This window comes from Balearica regulorum, chromosome 28 (genome assembly GCF_011004875.1).
Source record: "Balearica regulorum gibbericeps isolate bBalReg1 chromosome 28, bBalReg1.pri, whole genome shotgun sequence".
Taxonomy (NCBI): Eukaryota; Metazoa; Chordata; class Aves; order Gruiformes; family Gruidae; genus Balearica; species Balearica regulorum.
Window position 1 is genome coordinate 1960490 of NC_046211.1, and position 21657 is coordinate 1982146.

The 21657-nt window shown below is 42.8% G+C and overlaps 2 protein-coding genes across 2 annotated transcripts; one reads left to right on the forward strand and one right to left on the reverse strand.

The window, feature by feature from the left end:
• Positions 1-4190: 4190 nt before the first annotated feature.
• On the reverse strand, positions 4191-4601 carry LOC142598413 (feather keratin B-4-like). Its single transcript, XM_075736932.1, has one exon. The coding sequence runs from the start codon at positions 4599-4601 to the stop codon at positions 4191-4193; it is 411 nt and encodes a 136-aa protein (XP_075593047.1).
• A 5095-nt stretch (positions 4602-9696) lies between these two features.
• Positions 9697-10059, forward strand: LOC142598414 (feather keratin 4-like). Its single transcript, XM_075736933.1, has one exon. The coding sequence runs from the start codon at positions 9697-9699 to the stop codon at positions 10057-10059; it is 363 nt and encodes a 120-aa protein (XP_075593048.1).
• Positions 10060-21657: the final 11598 nt, after the last annotated feature.

Genomic DNA, 21657 nt, shown 5'->3' on the forward strand with positions numbered 1-21657 from the left:
ACAATTAGCTCTCTGTATACTCTGGGACAAATTTCTTTCCAAACTTAGGTGCCAGACCCTCATCTGCTCCAATTGAATGTGACCCCACTGAATTTAGCTGGTTTCAGTTTATATTATGATCTCTTTAATGATTTCAGCAATGTTTCCCTAAAACACTCCAACTCTAACTTTGCATCTAGCTGTCTCTCCAGTGCATGTCTTAACTCCAAGACTCAAGATTTGTCAGAACTGGGTAATATCTGTATTCTTGGCCACAGGAAACCTTGTTCTCAGAAGCCAGTGGCACAGAGGACTTTTCAGGAGGGAATCACAATTTGTTCAAGATGTCTCAAATTGAGTGAGAAAATCAATGGTCATTCTAGAATATGTCCTTTAGAAGGAACTCAGTGATCCTGAGAAACCAATAAATTCTTTAACTCCCTGTCACCCATACAGTATAGGAGACACATATGGAGAGGGGAAAGTCCAACCTTTTTTTAATTTTTATTTATTATCACTGCCCTCTAACAGGATTCTCCAGGGCAAGACTTGAAGCAACCCGATGGCCATCGGAGCTTGAATCCTTGATCAATACAGCAATCAATCAGATTGACAGTGGTCAGTTATCCATGGGGATGCAAAGGATTCAGCTCACAGACTCTCAGCAAATAATTAATTACAGCAATAAATTCCATTGGACATTATCGTGGCATCATGGACAATGAAGTCAGGTGCCTAACACTACTTAGGACAGAGAAGGATATAAAAGTCAAATAATCACCAAAAAGGAGCTTCATTGCCACTCAAAACCAATGAAGGGAGTGGATTGATACCAGGAAGGACCCGGTCATTGAAGTTTTGAAAGGAAATGAAGAATGAGATGTAACATTGTGTAACAACATGACGAAGTAGGGAACACCATAGTAATTAGGGTAAAAGTCAGAAAAAATTTTGCATCATCAAGATGAGCTGAATATGCAACAAATATCAGTTGGTAAAGCAGCAGATCCTCATGAGCAAGGTTGTTGCATATATACAAGGAGTTTAAGAAAGTGGAAAATAGTGCTCAATTGTCAAATCTTTTTTGGACGCTCCTCGTGTTATATGATCCTTGCTAACTTGGTTAAGATTAAGTTTATTCAATAGTTTCCCAAGTATTGAATTGCAAATAGAAGAGCAGCTTTAATTATTAACTGTGTATTCAGCTAAACCCATGATTCTTGTAAGAGTTTGACATGAGTCTATCTCCAGGGAAGACTTTTCTGCCTTTTCAACTTGAAACGGTCTGTGAAAATGAGTTTATAAGTTATTAGGCAAGGACTTTTCTGACAGCAGAAGATTGCTAGGATACCCTGTTGGTCTTATTTTCACATGGGTTAAATTTTATGCATAATGTTAATGGTTGGACTTGATAATCTTAAGGGCCTTTTCCAACCAAAATGATTCTGTGATTCTATAATCTTTACATAGTTTCATAATCCCCAAACCTGAAAACTTTTTTTGACCTTAGTTTTGTATGTTCAGCTTTGGTGTAAGGTTGTGAGTATCCTCAGTAGACTTTACCAGCTGACTGACAACTCACACAACCCCTGCATTTTCTATGTATACAGAAGGAAGGATTTTATATAGCCATTTTGAAGTGTAACATCACTAGATGTTTTGTTTAACCTTTCACTGGTCAGAAGAATCAGAGGCAATTCAGGGGTGTTAGGTGGGCATAGGCAGTTTGTAACCGTTTAGGGTCTGTGTGGGGGAAAAAGAAAATGTCAGAGGCATCAGAGATGAGATGTCTGATCCATGCCATAGACCTATAACAGCTCCACTTGCAGATCTTTAGCTGACACTGGGAGATGAGCAAGGAAAACTGTATCAAAATGTGTGTCTAAGCTCTATTTCTCCAGAGGTTTCATGGAAAGATGGCTAAGGATTACACAGCGGGAAATACTATTTACATCTTCAAAGTGCCAGAAGTGGTTCAGCTGCACTGAGTAAATCTAAGCGGGGAGCCAGTGACCACAGTCCTGTCCCTGTCCTCTACTGAGCTTTGGCAGGAGAAAACCAGCTATCCTTGCACAAATACCCCACGTTCTCTGTTTTTCTCAATCCCAGTGTTTTTATTGCTTTTGCTGATTTCATCAAAATATTTGAAGGAAATGCAGGGTAGAAAAATAAATAGTGAAGAACAAAACAAAAATAGAATTGGCACAAGGCAGGAAGCTGATGGAGGCGCAGACTGCTGGGATTTTGAATGGTCTGCTTTGCTCTTTTCTTACTTCTGGCTTTATCCTGAAAACATTTCTTGCTCTTTTAAGTGATCCCTGTGGACTTAGTGGTGACAGATCATCTCCTATGCATGAGGCCTGGTGCGTGCAATGCTGGGCTGCATCAGTAGCTTCTCCTTGCCCTTTGTGACCCTTCTGTAAAGTTGCATGACCTAGTATTTCTCCTTCCATGTTTATTTTATTTCTTCTAGATGGAGACAGGTTTTCTGCCTTTCCTCCAGCCTGGGAGGGGAGGACCTGCTGCTGAATGCAAAACTCACCCAAATTCTAACTGTTAACGATGGCAGGAATAGGCACACCTGTATTTTCCTTCTCAGCTCTTCCTCTGAATCAGAAATTGATGCAAAGACAAATACTTTGCCCTGATGTCTCAATTGTCTTTCCTGTAACAACCAACTAGACTGCAGGGGCGTTGTGAAAATGCTGTCTTTTAAAGTGAGAGCTGCATTCCTAACTGCGTAGTCTCCAGCTGGGAGAAGCCACACCTTCACCCGCCCGACAGCTGGGTTTGTGCAGGGCGAGACCAGGCTGGGAGTGCTTCCCAGTGGGATTCGCTCCATGGCTGGTGTCCAAAAGACAGACCGACAGATGTACATCCCACTTTCCTATGTTTTGCTATCCATCACAATGGCACGTGTGCCCCAGAATAGTGCCCTGAGTGTGTTTGGACCTGCTTACTCCAGGACTTTTAGGAGGTGGACAAACCCATGGTAGGATAGGTGGTAGGGTGAACAATGTATCTGAAAAACCTCCGGCTTTTTTCATCAGCAATGAGAAGATGCTGGAATTCTACCACAGTATCCATGATCTGCACCATGCACTACGCTCAGCATTGCTGTCCTGGGTCTCCAAGGCCATATTGTGTGCTGACCCCTTAAAACAAGGCTACAGCCTGCTGAAGATCTTGATTTTTGTCTTGGCTGATAGGCGTGGCAACAATGTGGTTACTTAAGCCCAGCTATGCCAGGAGTTCATGCACTTCAGCATGTGGAAAACTTACCATTTTCAAGACTGCACAAGTCAGACTATCAGAGATTTTGACTGACCTTTCAGGAGAGGAAGAAGTCAGTAATACTCATCAGGCTTACTGTCTCAGGATGCGTTTACTTCTCTGTTCAGGGGAAAACGCCTCTGTGAGCTTGTTGTGACAAGGAGTGAATAGAGATCCTTTTGCTGTACACTGAATCCTGAGCTATGCCCAAGCCTTCCAGGCTCCCCTTGCCCTTGAATTTTTAGTAGCTCTGCCTGACCCTCATTTCCTTTCCTTTCCAATACCTTTCTGGAAGAAATGATATGGGCAAAAATATTGCCAGGAGGGATAAGGAAGGCCTCCACAGCTGCCTCGCTTGTGAGGTGTTGAGGCTCACCATGCTTACAGGGACAGTTGCATTTTCACCACCAAAATGCAGGAAATAGGGGTCTGAGTTAACATTTGTCGTGTATGTGCCCACACCAGGTTTTCTTTTGGATCCTAAGGCTATCAAGCACAGCAAAAACATAGTACTTGTATAACTATGTGGCTATGAAACATTTGGATCTATATCAAGTTCTGGGATTTCCCTTTAGCACCTTATTTAGTGCAAGAGACTAGTCATCAAGGATTATTTTAGCATCAGTGGGCTATAGTTTTAGAAACCATACAAATAAAAGCAGAAAACATGATATTGTGATGCAGAAAGGATTTTATTGGAACTGGCAAATGGGATTTATCAGACTACAGTGATACTGCAGGGAACAATACAAAGGAATTAAGTTAAATTTACAAAGCAGCAAAGTAAAAAGGATTTGAGCAGAGAGCCAGAACATTGTGAGCAAAGATCTAATACAAATGGGAAACAGAGTGTCTGGGCTTGTTTTGCAGGATGGCTGAGCGTGCCTGGCTCCTGAGGATTCCCGCTGCCCCTCTGAACGCCATGTCCCTCCACTCACTCACAGGTTGCGAAATTGCTCTTGTTCCTGCTGGGTCTGGCCATTCGGGGAAACCTTGCCGGGCTTACCAGGGCGGTATATCCCGTAGCTGCGGGAATAGCAGGGGTAGGAGTACCTGCCACCCTGCAAGATGCTGGACCCGAAGGAGCTCTGGGCATCCAGGGAGCTCCCGTAGCCAAAGGAGCTGCCCAGCCCCAGGGGGGCTGAGGAGCCCACAAAGCTCTCCTGAGGGCAGGAGCTCAGGATGGGGCCTGGGAAGACGATGGCCACGGGTGGTGGGTAGACCACGGCACGGGAGTCCCCGCAGGAGGTGACGCAGGGCTGGCTCCAGGCGTTTGCATACGGTGCGGGGCAGCTCACGTCACAGGGCGAGTAGCTGCCATAATTGCAGGCCAGTCCGTTGGAAGACATCTTTCTGGCTGGAAGTAAGCCTGAAACACAGAGGGTGGGGAGAGCATGGGTCAGGTGCATTTGCAAAGGGGAGCCCTCATGCATTCACACCAGTGACAGTGCAGGAACACATTCAGAGAGCAAGTGCCAGAGGTCAATCTGTTCAAAATTAAAGGTGAGAATGACAAAATGCATTTTACTCTATTTACTCTCTTTCCTCTTACCCTGGTTCACATCTTGAAATAGTTCTTACAACACTCCTTATCTGAATGTCTTAGAAATAAATTGAGCTGACATGTTAGGTCAAACCCTCCCCTGCCCCACAAAGAACATGACTTACTTGGTTGAACAGCAGAAGTGAGAATTGAAGAGAAGTGGTTTGAAGACTCTGGGCTACAGGTGCTTTTATACAGTTTCTCAGTTTGCCCTGGGGGAAGTGAACAATTCTTGTCCTCCTTTGTACTCATTGTCCCTCAAATATACTTTTATGCAGATGTCACTCAATCAAGGTAATTGTTTTGCATATTGTATCTCCTAAGAAACCACCTCAAATGGTTTTGCATCTACATCATAGCCCTTAGACATCTTGCATGTCAAACGGGGGCTGATTTCTATCTTTGTTATAACTCTGTTCACTTTATTGGAGACACAGGGAGATCAAGATTTACTTTGCTATGAATCTGCAAATAAATTTTTCAAATTATGTTGCTGTTTTATAACTTAACCCATATTTCTCTCTATGAGTTGTCCATATATTGGTGTTTGCTTGTTTTTCATAGTGTTATAAATACTAAGTCAGAACCAGAGATAGAGGTCTCAGACCTTTGTCCAAAGCCACAGCAGTCTGTTCGATCCTTCTGTTACTATTTCAATTTAACTTTTTAGCTTTTTGTAGCAATGCATTTACAGAGAAAGAAAATTTGAATTTTGGAAGCAGTAATTGTAAATCCTTCTTTTTAAATTCACAGTCCATCTTCAGCACTGGACTGTTAGCTACAAATTGCCATCATGGTGAATACTTTTACAATACCCAGAACTGAGCACTGCAAAACAGGGTATTAGATTGCGCTCTGTTTAATGACAGATCTTAATTTTTACACATGAAATGTCAAAATTCATACCCAGCTATCAGCTAATGTAACTGGGCTTACAACCAAGGCACAAGTATTGTCATGATGATCAGCCTTGACTTAGGGAATACCCTTTAATAATCCTAAAGATTTCATACATTAACATGCATCGCTTATGGTATTTGGAAACAGAAGTGCAGAAATAATGTGATTAAATCTCAGCAACCTATGTTAGCCACCATGTCCCTGTCATATTTTTTTCTAGACTGAGACACACCAGAAAGTCTGTCAGTTATGTTTGAGGGTACTGATTGCGCAGCCTTAATTTCTTGTAAATGAGCTTTTCTACTGTGTTGTGTAGACAATATTTGTTGGAGATGCATATTTAGGTTGTCAGTGCCTTGGAGCTGGACAATCTCCTATTTTGTTTCTTAAAGTTCTCCAAACAATGGTCCTTGATTCAGCGTCACAGTGCAGGAGATAAAAGAATGAAGATGTGATGTGCAGTGCTCCTCCCAGCTCTCTCACTGGATGAAGTGTAGCTGAGTGCATTATTTAGCCTCAGTCTTTTAATAATCCCATCAAGAAAGCAACAATAAAAATTACCCAATTCATTTGGGTGTTGTACAAATGAGTGGTTGTGTATAATGCATTGAAAAAACAAGGATTTTGCATTCTCTTGAGATATTAAAAGACTAAGATGGAGAAATAAGAATGGTAGTATTAAAATGGCCAGCAACTAAACTGGCATCATCACAAAGCAAATATGATTTTCAGGGAAGGAGTTAAAAAGGGGTCCACAGACTGAGAGCATTTCCAGACTCCTAGGAGGAAGATGACTATTGGGTGAGGATGAAAAGGAGATAATGATTCAGAAATGCCTGGTTTGATGGAAAAGTAATTAGCACAGGTCATGCACCATCTGGTCACTGCTTTCCTTTTAGAAGGGAGACTGGTCACCCCTAGCTCAGGAGAACTCTGCCTGGTGTAGACCTGCCCTCCTAAAGATGCTGAGCCACAGGGCATGTGCTAGAAACCAGAAAATACAGGTTTATTATGTCCCATACCCCACTGCTCTGCCACTCTACCGTGCTCACTCTGGCAGCAGGAACTACGACTTGGCTCTACCTGCTCCTCAGACCTTCAAGTGTGATGGCAGTGTGGGTCTGTATTATACAGCGTGCATCAGAAAGACTTGCAGATGGTCACTTTTCACAGTCATTTCCATAGTGTAGTATCCACCTTGTAAACACAGATAGAAAAAAAATTGTAGATGTCCAGATTATAGACATCCTTCACTGCCCTTTGTTCTTTCATTATCCCTTTGAGAGTATGCCCTAACTCAGATGATCATTAACATTGCATTGGCAACCTTAACTATCATCCATCTGGCTTTATAAGCATTTAATTCCAGAGGTAGGACCAAGGCAAATGTATTTTAAGACTTTGAGAGTCCAGTGTGAGAACTCCCTGCTACTGCCTTCCAGGTCTGACAGATCCTGGGGGTTTGGGGTTTTGCCCACGAAACTCATTTCATTTAAACTGATCTCATGGATCACTGCACACTTTGGGTGCACACCACAGCCAAATTCTCATCTGATTTCTTCAGCCTCCAAGTTAACTTTTCCCTTTTTCAGTTTCATACTATCTTAAGCATTTTACCCAGCAGGTAAAATACTGCAGTGTGTAAGCCTGTGTAACGCCTACATGAAATGGGAAATTACTACTGATGATTTCTAAAAGAGATGATTAAGACAGAGGCCAAATAATTTACCAAATATCTCTTGGCAATTAAGTCAGCCTCTGGGAGGAGATCTCGGGCATGTCTTGTACTTGTTAGTGTTATTATTTGTAATTATAATTCTATTATCTCTTAGCTTATGCAAATGAGGTTGGCGCCCAGATACCATGAAAACAGAGAGCTCAGACAGTCACTGCTGTCAGGAACCAATAAACGAAACCAACTAGTTTTAGGTATGGTGAAAGGAAGGATTACTATCCCCACTGAAGAGAGCATCCTGCAGTGAGTGCAGAGGGAGGGTTGCCCTCGCCCCAACGCACAGAGGACAATGAGGGCATCTAAAAACCTCTCCTGAAATTCTTGGCAAATGTTACACTGGAAATCTGCTACAGACCACTGTGCCTCAACTGGGACATCTTTACCTTGCCCTAGGTCTAGACTTGATGTTGTTTTCTATTTCCCATGTTGTAGTTTCCCTAGCAGGTTCAGGAGCAAGACCAGGGCAATGTCTCTGTTTATAATAAATAGTAAAGAAAAAGCATTTCCATCCCACCTGACAAATCCACAGGAGTACACATTACAGCTCCCAGTAGGGCAGGGACACTGTTCCTTAAATGAGTTTTGCTGTCAGGAGGGAATCATCATGTGTAATCTAATTCAGCTCTCCAATTACTAAATGTTGTAAGCAACATTTTTAACATGTAAACCCTTTAAGATCATAAAATTTAAACATAGGTGCAGGAGGACCCCAGAATTTGACCACTCACTTTGATCTATGGTCTGTTACATCAGGTGAGGAGTTGGGTACCATTTTCGAGTTGTAAATTTATTTATTACTGACTCCTGTAGATAGCTAGACCAGGATCTACTGTCTGAAAGGACCCAACTTGATGTTTCAGAACAAAGGACTGGCCAAAAGCAGTACATTCTGGAGTAACTTGTGCATAAGACTAATTCCTTCCTAGCATTTCTAAGCAAGGGTTTCCTTGCCCTTTCTGTATTGTTTTCACCAGGTCAATATATAATAATATTCACCAGGAATGAAGTGGGATAAGAAGATTTCTGCAGCATGTTAAGTCCCGTTTCCCCTCCCTCCACCACCCCTTCAAAATATGCCGTAGAAACTCACTATTAACATCAGAAAGGCCCTTATATCACAGAGCTGCTTCTCTGTAACTGTGAATAGGATGAGTACCATAACCGAAGCACCCAAGGGTTGCAGTCAATAGGTTTTTTTTTTTTCACCTATTGAGGAAAAAGAGACTGAGGATAAAAAGGCAGCAGAATGGTATCTTGACAAAGTTGGTGTAAAGGTCTCCAAGTTTCATCTCCCTTTGCAACTAAAAGGTTTGAAAACCTTTACATCGAGCATGACAACATCAATCATCAGTTCCAAACAAAAGTCTGTTTTGTCAAATCGGCAATCCTCTGTTTTACTGATCTGTCTGAGCTATGTGCTTTGAAGCTTGGGCAAGTGGAAGAAGGAAGTTCATGAGTAGAAAGAAACTAAGGGTGAATACTGTCCCTATTTTGAGATGAAAGATTTCCATAGGATGCAACATGGATGTGATACCATTCAACTAATAATTGCTTAACAGCAGACAATACGCAAAGATTCCCCCACCCGTTGACGTGACAAATGCAGGAAAGTTTGTTTTGTAACTAGGAAGGACCGCATGCCCGAAGCGTGGCTCAGACCCTGGAGCTGCTCTGAGGAACCATATAAAAGTGCTTGGAGCACAGAGCTCTTCAAACCACTCTTCTTGCCTTCTCCTTGTTGCTGAACTGGGTAAGTCTGACTTCAGTTAAATCTCTTCTATGAGTTTAAAAGCTGCTTGAATAAGAGCTTTAATTTACTTATGTCTGAGCACTTAATATGTTTTTGCCTATTATTGGAAGAATGGTATTTTCATAAAAAAAGACTCCAACTTCTTTCAGCTTGGCAGTCTTTGGAGGGTATGGGTTTTATATGGAGGCCACGCAGCTTCAAGAGCTGCTTTTATACAGATTTTATCTATGGCCGGGAATGCTTTGCAAATGAAGACAATAGTTATGAGAACAGTTTTAAACAAATATTGCTAAGTTAATTTTCACCTGTCCCTAATGAGGCTTTGCTGACTTCTAACAGGTTATCTAATCTTCGTTATTTCTGCATGTGAGTTGCCATCACACTGTATACCTAGCTATAGAACAGTGACTTTCTGAATATTGTATGGTCTGAATGCGTGAGGGCTCCCCTTTGCAAACGCACCTGACCCATGCTCTCCCCACCCTCTGTGTTTCAGGCTTACTTCCAGCCAGAAAGATGTCTTCCAACGGACTGGCCTGCAATTATGGCAGCTACTCGCCCTGTGACGTGAGCTGCCCCGCACCGTATGCAAACGCCTGGAGCCAGCCCTGCGTCACCTCCTGCGGGGACTCCCGTGCCGTGGTCTACCCACCACCCGTGGCCATCGTCTTCCCAGGCCCCATCCTGAGCTCCTGCCCTCAGGAGAGCTTTGTGGGCTCCTCAGCCCCCCTGGGGCTGGGCAGCTCCTTTGGCTACGGGAGCTCCCTGGATGCCCAGAGCTCCTTCGGGTCCAGCATCTTGCAGGGTGGCAGGTACTCCTACCCCTGCTATTCCCGCAGATACACGACTTACCGTGGTGGGAGCTGTGGGCCCTGCTAAGCTCTGCAGGGATTCTCCGGAGAGCGGGACACAGCAGGGACCTTAGCAAAGTCCCTGTCTATGAGTGAGCAGAAGGACATGGCTTTCAGAGGGGCAGTGTACCAGGCTGCAGTAGGAGTCTACAGGAGCTGGGCACACTTGGCTATGCTGAGAAACAAGCCCATTCCTGTTGGATTAGGTATCTTCTAAGAAGAAGTGTTTGAGGGGCTGTTTACTTAAGAAATATAGAAAAGGCCTTAGTTTGAATTCAAGTGGTTTATAGAAGACTAAACATCAATGCAAATTAGATCCTGTATATTCTGGCCTTTAATATGTTTCACGGCTTTTGAGGTATAGCGGAAAAACTTCTCAAAGCTCCAGTTTGATTCTGGGAGCTGCCCTGTTTCACTGCTGCCTGGGATTAAAAAAAAAAATAAAAAATACAGACAGGTGAAAACCAAACTCAACTCTCAAATGCTGCAAATACAACAAAGACAGAAGATCGTCTTACAATCTCAGTCCCAAAAGAAGACAACCACATCCATCTCCAGCAAATCCTGCAAATGTATTCTGTACTCTCTGGATTGTTATGTTCTGCTGCTATGAAGTGCTTGTCCTGTTTCAATTAAAGTTTGCATTGCATCACATTTGCCTTCTGGTTCCTTTTTTTCTTAAAACTATTGGACAATGATGCTAAAATAATTCCTCATTTGAGACCCAGGATCCTCTGTGTGTTAATCAACAGCAAAGGACAAGGTGTCCTGGGTGTTGTGTGCGTTGTCCACTTATCCACAAGATGTGGACATCCCTAAAATATTTTATAAGGAAAAGTGGTGAAAGGGGTGGGATTAAACAATCATGCTAGACTGTTGGATCAGCATTTCATCTCTCCACTACCTTACAAAGAGAAAAGAGTTGCTCTCAGTATCATCACTACATTTTAAACGTGTATTTGCTGCTTGAAGTCTTCTGCTAATTGCAAATGCTAGGATTAGATTTCCATTTCTATCCTGGGAAAGCCTTCAGCTTCTGCATGGAGCTGGACCCAGACAGCGTGGGAGCAGTGGTGTGCTGTGGGTATATACGTAGCATCATTTTCTCTGGCTAATAAGAGCATTCTCTTTTTGCTAAAACTGAAGGGTCAAAACTTTTATTTCCAAAGTAACTGAGTACTTGTGACTTGAAGAAAACTGCGTTTTGGTGACTACTGGAAACATACTGTATCATCTGGAAGAGAAATAAAGGAGCTCAGAAGGAAGCGAAGTCTTTTCATTGAAACAGAGGTAAGTGGAAAACTGAGGCGGAACAAACACCAGGCCAGTGCTATGCAATATGGCTTTTAATGGACATGAGAAGCAGAGCTAACAGTTGCAATAACACAGGGAATAAAGACAGACACTTCAGTACCCTTTATAACACAGCTTGTGATATTAAGTCATGTGTTTGGTACAAGAATTTCTGCTTTCCTTATTACAGTTGTGTGATTTGAGTTATATGTGCTATTTTTACCCCTTTACAATAAATTAATTTTAGAGCAGACATACTGAGGCAAATGAGGTTTCCATGACTCTTGCACTGTAGTGCTGTGGAAGGCCACAAAACAATGTACAATTTCTTACAACACATTAAATTGAATATTGTTTAACCTCAAGGGAATTGAGGACACCTCAATACTTGCAGTGCACAGATCTTTTTTTGGTAACTGAACATCCAGCCCATCCCCAGGAACAATGCAATAAATTTATAGGCAGGAAGGTATAAACAGAAGATGCCAAAAGCATAAAATGGAAACTATACTTATAGGTTGAGCTGGTTATATTTTTTCTAATAAATAGCAAATTTGCTCCAAGATGGAGCTGTAGGGCAATGAGTTTTCAGCTGAAGTAATCTCAATGGGGAGAAAATAAGAGTTTTGAAAATGAAAATTGGTTAAAAAGATTCTGAACTGTTTAACTATGACATCTCTCTAAGAAAAATCTCTTTTACTTTCTGCTGTAAAATTTTAAAGTTGATATTTTATAAGGAATTGTTTTCCAAGTGGATTTTTTTTTTTTCTTTTCTTCCTTGAAAAATTCTTTTTCTTTTGCTGGACCTTGACTAAATATATTTGTTCCCCACCCCATCTGTGTGTGTGTAGTTACACAGTTTCCCAGCTCTACCTATAAGCCTGTTTTTCTGGCGTCAGTCAGAGCAGTGAGCTCTCAGCTCTGCTCAGGTTCAGACTCAGTTTCCCATCCATGATCTTCTACCGTGTTTTCCACATCCTCATGAACTCCCATGAAATATTTAGCATGGCCCACAGCTTCCTCGGCTGTAGGTTCTGTGCTGGCGGTAAGAATTTGGGCTAAAATTTCCCCTTCCCAGTGATGAGTATCCAGAATTATAAGACCTGCTGTAATTGCATGCACCCCCGTAACCATTTGAGCCTCCAAAAAGAATGGAGCCCCTTAAGCCAGCAGCATTTCCACAGCCCCTGTAACCAAGATAGCCCCCAGAACCAAACGTGTGGCCAACATCGAGTGGTCCACAGCTGCCCACGACGCTTTCCTGTGGGCAAGAGCTGAGAATTGGTCCCGGAAAAGTCAGGACAACAGGTGGTGGGTAAATGACAGCTCTGGAGTCATCACAGGATGTCACGCACAACTCGTTGCAGGCGTTGGTCAAGGGCTGAGGGCAGGTCACCTCACATGGGCTGCTGTATGGTACGCACAGGTCTCCGCAGTAAGACATCGCTCTGGAAAGTGGGTAAGTCTGAAACACAGGGAGATCAGAATAACGTCAGACCCCTTGGAATTGGTGCACAGCTCCCTGCAGTGAAGGCTGTCACCCACTGGTCCCTTCCTGCCACATGAGTGACAGAGAAGCTTTGAGGGCATCTGGGTGCTCTGCTAAGGCATATGGATAGATTGCTTTCTGCAAATAACCAGCCAAAAACCCCAAAAAAACAAAAAAGCAAGTTTCATCCTAATTCCAAGCTAGACCTAGATTCTGTTTCAAAATATTGTTAGAAATTCTGGCTACTTCAGAGCTCGGCAGGGTTAGGCACTAACTAAGCACCACTGCATGAAATTTCCGTGGTCGCGCCTGGAGCCAATGCAGAAGCAGGAACCTGCCCTCAGGAGCTTTTCAACGTATTGTGCTGTATTTATTAGGCAAGTTCCTTTGTCCCTCAGGGCACTGACTGCAAGTGCATCCTCCTACCTCAAGATGCAGATTAAATACAGAATAATAAGCTCCATTCACAGAAATGTTTGCAGTCAAGGAGCCCACTACAGCAAATATTTGCACAAATACAAGAGTAAATGGCATCAGACAGGGTCTGGAGCTAAAACGATTTGTTCTAGAAAGGGGAGAGCTGCTATTTGAGATCAGATCTTGGATCAGCCTAGCCTACTGCTTTCTCATGTATATTCTAGGGTTTTTTGATTTTCTGTAAAAAATATTCAGTGCTGGTGTGCTCAATTATGGAGTTGTTTTTTCTAGGACAAAGTTCTGCCCTATCCTGAGAAATGAGTCTTTCTAAGTATTTCCACCTGCCCAGACCTTAAACATATACAGGAGACATGAATCTGTGTGTGCATGAAAGCAGAAAGAGGGTTAAAGTTTTAAACTTCAGTAGCTGTATATGCAAGAACAGACATTTGATTAGGTGAATCTGGTTAAATAACCATCCTAAAAAATAATCTCTAGTATTCAAAGTATTGCTATAGTGAGACTGTACAAAGCAGAGGAGAGAATTTAGACACCCTCCATGTACTCAAAGGAAAGTGTCTAAAACTCATATGGGTCTCTAAATCCTACATTACCTCTCCAAATCCACCTCTGTCAAAGCTCACGATAGATTGCTTGCAGCAGAGACTTGTTTATAACAGACAGCTATCACAATTCTGAGAGTAACAAAGCTTTACATCAAAACTAAAAATGCAGCAGTCAAAAGAATAAGGCAAATCAGACTTACCTGATCCACTGAAGAGAGAAAGTCAGGAGAAGCAGGTAAACAGTCTTGAGCTGCAAGTGCTTTTATACAATTCCTCCAACTGCCTGGAGGCTAGAAGACCTATTTGTTGGTGATTATCTCATTTACTTGCAAATCAGATGTTGTTGCTTGATCCGATCATTCCTTCAACTGCTGTAATTATCTTTCTTAGGGTTAGTTGTTAGTTCTGAGCCCCATGCAGTGCGATATCCATCTGACAACTGACTTGGCTTCTTCATGATCACCAGTTGTAGCTGACAACACAAAATATTTATTTTCAAAGAAAGCATGCAAAATTCCTCATTAAATTGTGAAAACTTTGAATTCCTTGGTCAATGTGTTGAAGAAATCCAAATCCTCCAGCTGGAAGCAGAGCTGGAGACTAAATAAATCTGTGGACTCTCCATTTCTCTAGAGAATTATAACTGCTTTACACAACGAAATAACAAAGTTATCACTGGAGAAGGAGGGCTTATATCATTTGTACTATATATGTTTAATTAGGAGACCTGAATTTAGCACACTACAAGGCTGGTTTTCAAATTTTTTTTAAACAATATAAGCCTAGATTTTATGTAGTGTAATCCTCTTAGGTATCTTTTCAATTGATAGAGCAAATTTACACCATATAAAGATAAAAAGTTCATACATTTAAGATTTTGATTTTACTATAGCACAGAAAAAAATGTCATCTATGGCAAAGAAAGCCTGCAGAACTATGAAAGGTCTGCTTAAGAGGACGAGAAGATCATGTTTTAAAGTGGAACTATTACTTATTATCAAGACCTAAAACTGAAGCAACATGTCATTAGTTTTATTACAGTAGAACTCTGTATCTACAACATGTTAATCACACAGAGGTGCTTTGAAGTCCTTTATTCTGCGGAAAAATTAGAACAACCCAGATAAGCGTTGCCTAGAGCTTCCTCATAACCATCCCACATAATATGGGCATAATCTATGCCATAAAGGTCAGGGCTTAAATTGTTAAGGGTGTAAACAGGCACGATAGAGGAATGAATTGCAGCAAGGCATGTTTCTGTTGTCCAGCCTACACGTGAGGCACTCTGTTTCATCCTGCCAAACCAAACAGCAAAATGCCAGCTCAGAAAACTGTATTTCTGACCCCACCCATCAGGGTCAGCAGTGCAGCTCACAGCCACCATGGCAATGGACCTTATCCAAAGGTTGGGAGAAAAAGACAGGAGAGTTTGTGTCTGGCAAATGGAAGGTCTCTGCCAAGACCTTCATAAGCATGGTTATCACAACCAAGGCATCTGTGAGCGTCTGTCATTTTTGAAAACCAAGACAACTGTGGGTTTGTTATCACCCTTTATCCTTATCTCAAGGGGATGCTGCCTTCAGCCAGCCCCAAAGTAGATGACGATGATGAGGTACCATGTGTGGTGCCAGGAGTGCGTTAACATCACCAATTACAAGCAACTAAGTTGACCAGCTACAGCCCTGGGCTCATTCCTATGGTGATCACCTGAGAAATTAAAAGAGAATTAAACAAATCATCCACCACAGCAAGCAGAGAGATCTTTGGAAGGGCAGAAGCTTCAAGGGGCCTGTGACGTGTTGACCTCAAGCCTGCCAAATTGGTTAAAAACTGGCCATTTCAGCCAGTGGAGAGAGTGGGACAACCCTACAAAAATGCAGAAGAGTAGCCAGAGATTGGAGGTCCCAAACCCTCCTTTTCTGTGGACTACAGAGGGAGTCTAGCTGGCTGGCTTAGCCCTAAGTCAGGTGCCTAAAGTAAATCCCTCCTACATTTTGTCTCACTTTGCACAGAAAGATTTCTCTATGAGAGGGACAGTTGATTCTCTGTAAGCCTGAAACATGCAGCAAGGGGCTGTAATGATAAATCAGTAAAAATAATGGAAAGGAGTGAGTCAGTTCCTGACCACTCTTTGACATGGTTGACACCCTTCTGGGGAATCAGCAGAAAATTCCAGATTGGCACTTATGGGCTTGTTAGCTTATTATGTAGACTGCAAATTCCAGTAATTGTTAGATGCTCCAGTTATATTGGACACCCTAAAGGGACAGATACTGCACAAAGGCAGGTTCGTGAGATATTGCCTTTCCTGAGGGGTTTATCATAGAAGCATAAAATAATAGCATGTAAAATTGCAGTAGACAGATTTATAGAACTAGTAGTGATAGTTATATTTAACAATTAATAGGTGCAAAACCAGCAGTGGTTGTTAAGAAACAAAGCTCATGTTAATCCTTTTAAAGCTTACTTTAACAGCATTAGCAGTCTGCCTTCAACAGTCCTGTTTTCACTGGTCAGTGGTTTGGTCTCTAGCACTTATGAGTCAGCAGCAATAAAAAATGAATAATTTATAGCACAAAAATTCCACTTCAGGGATGAGTTTTCTGGGTGAGTTCGGAGTTCCTGTAGCTTTGATGACAGTTTGCTGACTGCCTCCAGGTGAAACTGAACTTGGTTTTATAATGGAGAACATGTACATTGTCCTTATAGATCAGAGCAAGCCAGGTCCCCCTCCCTGACCCCCTACATGCCTTGGAAAGGACAGGATGGGCACACTGGTGTGCAGGCCCTGGCTCAGGACCCCAGGAGTGTCCTGGCACACACCCATATCTCAGGTTAGACACTGCAACTGTGTGTGGCATCAAAAGCTTCTAAAGAAAGCATAAAGGCCAGGCTTGATGAACTGTATAATAACACATTTGTTGTCCTCCAAACACCCATCAATTAGAACCAAATAGAGTCACCACTGGGACGGATCCCAAGGTGTCATTATGGGGAGCCTTCAGCTCTGATTGTCTCACAGCTTTTTCTCCTTCCTCATTTCATTCCCAGGAAGCTAAATGGGCTTCCTAGCCCCATTCCAGGAACACCACAGTGTCAGAGCAGCAAACACCCTGGCACAACTTTCCTCAAGTGCTAGACAAAAGCAAAGTACAACATCGGAGCATCCTCCAGGCAGCAGTTACATGCAGTGCAGCTTCTTCCACAACAGTGCTGGCTCCTGGCCATAGCCACAGTCTCAGCTGAGTGCCTAAGCGAGGGCTTGGTCCATGGAGTTGGAAAAAAACCCTCAAAACAAAGTCAAAAAGTTTTGGTTTAACTAACAACGTGACCATCAATTCTAAGGCTTTCAGTCATAACCTCCTTGGGGAAACATCACCAGTGTTACGTTTTAGAGAGCAATGATTAGTCAACAGTAGGGCGTCTTACCCCAGCAATTACCAGGGTGGTAATAACCCTGCACATCACAGTCAGAGAACCATCATTGTTAACATCTCCTGAAATGCCTGTTCTGAGGAAGCCCAAGACTTTCCCAGGCTATTGCTCCAGGGATCTCCGTAATGACTCACCATAATCTAGAGATCATTTTGACACACTGGCAACAAACTGGTCAACAAATAGAAAAACATGAGCAGATTAAGCGCAGAAACAAAAATATACTATATGACGAGGAGTGATGAGTAATTCCAGGGCACAGAGCTCCATCTTAACCTTTTCCAATGAAGTGCAGCCAACATAACCATGAATTTTTCACCATCCTGGCTTCTCCACATTTATTACAATATGCCTTTTTCTCTGTCCACAAATAGGCTTTGGTCTGCATATACGTGGTGTGTTGTGGTTAGACAAGATTTTGGATGGTGTTCAGCTCCAGATGTGCATGTTTGAAAGAACATTTTCAAGTTAGGTCTCTTTGGCTTTCTTATTTGGCATACATCTATTGCTTATGTCACTTGAGAGCCTGGTAATCGATTTTTGCAGGCTGGCATAGAGTTGTTACAGGGAGGAAATAGTAACTTACATCACAGGAGGATCTACCTATTATGCATTACCTTTGCAAAATAATATCTTTTGGTTCATTACCATGTCTTACTGACTCAAGTTTTGGAAACTTAAGAGTGCTGCCTTGAAGATTTGCAGGGCTGATTCATGTGCAAAGATTAAATCTTGATGAAGGATATGGCATTGTGAGCACTGTGCTTGCCCAAATGTGTGGTGAAACAGTCCCAGCTGCTTTGAAAATGTTGCTTGCTCAGAATGGAATAATTGTTGATACTTGCCAATGTTTTTAATACATTCATAGTATTGCCCTTTGTATTGTGTTTTACCATAGCTGTTCTAAAGAATAACCATAGGCACAGGTAACCGAGTGCATTGCTCTGGGCCAGGTAATCCTGAAGAGGAGTGACAGGAAGGTGAAGGCTTCTGCACTCACTCTATGGGGCTTTTTTGGGGCCCTCCACAGATCCACAGGACCCAGACTTTCCAAAGTTTTCATATTTAATAAGCTGTTTTGAAAGTTTGCCACTTGCTAAGTATCCCTACCTCAACTGTAAATATGAATCAATTCTCCTCCCAATGATCTTTTCTTTCTTTCCTTGTCTAATTTTTTTTTCTTTCTGGCAGGCCAAAACTGTCTGTTATTTCATTTATATCATGGCAGCCAAACATTAAAACTTACCTGTGGTGTTTAGGAAACACTATAATTTATGTTAGATGTTTCAAAAGATAGCAACAGATGAGTCTAACCCAAGCTTCTCCATGGAAGCAAGTCATTTAGCTTTAGGGCAGCAATTATCTTTTCTATAAAAAGTGACATGGTAACTACCTACTTTCATAAAATATTAGTGATGGCAAAAAGTGATGTAAAGCAAAACAGCTGGGAAAGTGAGATGCAGCAGACTTGGAGCTGTCTCATGGTGTAAACAGAGAAAGAGATTAAGAGAAGAGACTGGTGCAGGCTTATCACTGGGCTGATCTTCATGAACAGGCATTGATGAAGACTTTCCAGAGGCTGTGGCACACCAGCAGCTCTCCTGGGCATGGGATTGGCAGCAGGAGCTCTGGACACCAACCCATACCACTTTCATGCCTGGTTCATGATGACCTTGTCTGGGAGCACGTACTAGACTTGCCTGGAGCACACCCCTAGACTTGCAGGTAGGTTTTGCAGTCCCTGCTGAGTTCCCTTCACATCAGGGTCTGAGTCAACCCAGTCTGATTCCACAGGAGGGCAGCAGCCCCAGCACCGAGCTGGGCAACCAGACCTGCATCCCAGCTGGGTCCTGCAGCCCCACCAACCTCATACAGTCCCTGCGGGAGAGACCAGCCTGCTCCAAAGCACATCCTTCCAGGCTGGGAAGGGAGCTGAGAATAAAGAGAAACCTCCAAATCCTTTGATGGAGACATTTATTAATTGCTCCATCAGACCTTCGCAGCCATGGGAAATGGATTCCTGCCTGTTAAAAAGCATCTTTGCAATGGTAGCTTTGGTGGTTTATCCAGAGCTGGTTTATTGCTCAGATTTTCCTGTTTTTCTGTGTTTACCTCTCTCCTCAAATATCTGATTTGGATTATTTGGGTTTATGGTGGGGAGCTGGGGGGACGATGTTGCTAGTTGTGAATGCACAGAATTAAGTTTTTCTAGTCTGATAGCTTGGGGCTTCACAGGGTTGATATCTGAGTGGTTTCCTTAATAAAAACACTTCAACTGCTGGGGTTTTAGCCCTTTGAACTACCAAACTCTACTCAACAGAGGGATAAAAAAATGCCTTTTTTTTTTTTTTTTTTAATGTTAAAAAGCCCAGCTTATTTTAAAATGTGGTCACCTGGAGAGTGAACTTGCACTTCTGGAACTACTGAGCTGAGGGGTCCAAATGTATTCCGTGAGCCCCTCTCTTAAACTTGGGCTGATTGGAAATATCCCTATGTCTTGATCATTGCCATGAAAGGTTTCATCATAAACCAAAAGAAAAGCAACTTTATAGTGAAAATCATCAGTTTACTAGGAAAAGATATCCTGAGAATATATGGAGATAAATGTGTGTGAAATCATGACTTTTTTTTCCAAATCAGTTATTACAGAGTCTTGGGGAATGTAACCCAAGCAATATAGTATTAACATTATATTACCATACCACTTTACATGTGTAATACATCAGTGCATGTTTGTGAAGCACCCTGACTCCCTTTGTTCTACGGAAGTCTTGGGATATTTCAGGGTGGGTATAATTGCAAGAATGACATGGTATTTCCCAGGCACCAAAAGACCGTGACTTAAATAAGCAAACACACATACGTAGCCATTATGGAAGAATGAAATTAACATACTCTTTAGTATAAAAACAGCATCTGAAACTGCTTGGCATGAGAAGGACACAGCTGATGTCCCAAATGGCATCTGCCTAGAGGGATCCACTGCTGGCACCAGCTGGGCAGACGTAGGTACCTGGGGCTCTGACCGGGAAATCCAGGAGCAAGTAAGAAACTGGCAGTTCAGGTCCACCCGTGACTGTTAACACTTACATGTGAAAAAAGAGTTCTTTGCAAAAACAGGCTGGAAAAGTTTTGATGCAGAAATATGAAGAATAGCGTGAATCTGGCTCAGTTCAGTTTGTTTATAGAAAAGAAGGCCTCCAAATAGGACTGGTTATGAGTTAGAACAGGATGCTCTAATAATAAACACTTTACTATAATCTAGAGGTGTACACCTAGCAAATGCAGAACCACGTTTCTCTGTGAAAAGGACTTCTGTTCACTGGTTTCCAGACTGCAACCTGTGTTATACAACTGACATCCCATTTTCATACAAAGGCCCGCAGAGCAGAACCAAATCCTTAATTTTACCTGTGCATCAAGTTTTGAGTGGTCTAGGAAGAGTATCCAGGCTATCTTCTGCTCCTCTATACAAGGCTGAGTGTCACCAAGAGAGCATTGCAAATAAGTAGCAGAGGAAAAAGGAGATTCAGAAGGCCAATTGTTTGATGCAGCAGCATTTTAATGTAAATGCAAAGTGGAGTAAACATTTGCAGGAAGAATAATGCAGACTAGAAAAAGCATGTTTCTAGAGACAAGAAAAGCTAAAACCAGTTACCCATTCCAGTGTGACCCATTTCATTGAGACGTTCACTTTCCTCAGTCTTGCTTGAGTCTGACATTCAAAATCCCTATGCGTACTTTGTTTTAAAACCACGGTCAATGTCAAACTGGGTAGAGAAAGTTAGAAGCGCAGACGTAAGATGCAAAGCCACAAGAATAAAGAAAGCATTAATCTAAGCTAAAGCGCTATATAGGAAGTAAATGTAGGGTCCTGGTTTTCAGGGGTGCTTCCCTCTCCGGTAGCCATGCCTGTAAATCACATGCCATATTCTTTCATTTCTTTGCTTGTTCTTTTCCTGTGACTGTTCTTTGGTTTAAGTTGATTAGATCTTCGTACAGAAGCCCCTCTGGCAAGGATGCTTCCAGCGGGTGGAATAGGTGTAGGAGCACTCCGGCACGCAGGGGGGAGCGCAGGGGGGAGCGCAGGGGGGGGCACACTGGGGAGTGCACTGGGGAGTGCACGGGGGAGCGCACGGGGCAGCGCATGGGGCAGCGCACTGAGGAACACACTGAGGAACACACTGGGGCTCGCACTTCGTTGCAAACTGCGGGGCACACCGGTCGATGCAGGGCTCCAAGCACTCAGCGCCCTTCTGCGCCGAAGCAATCCCCACGGCTGACTCTAACGAGCTGGCCAGCTCGGCTGACTCCGTGGAGCCCACAATAGTTTCCTGTGGGTAGGTGGTGAGGATGGGTCCTGGGAAGGTAACGACCACAGGAGGTGGGAATATAATCACGCGGGAGTCTGGGCAGGCGATGACGC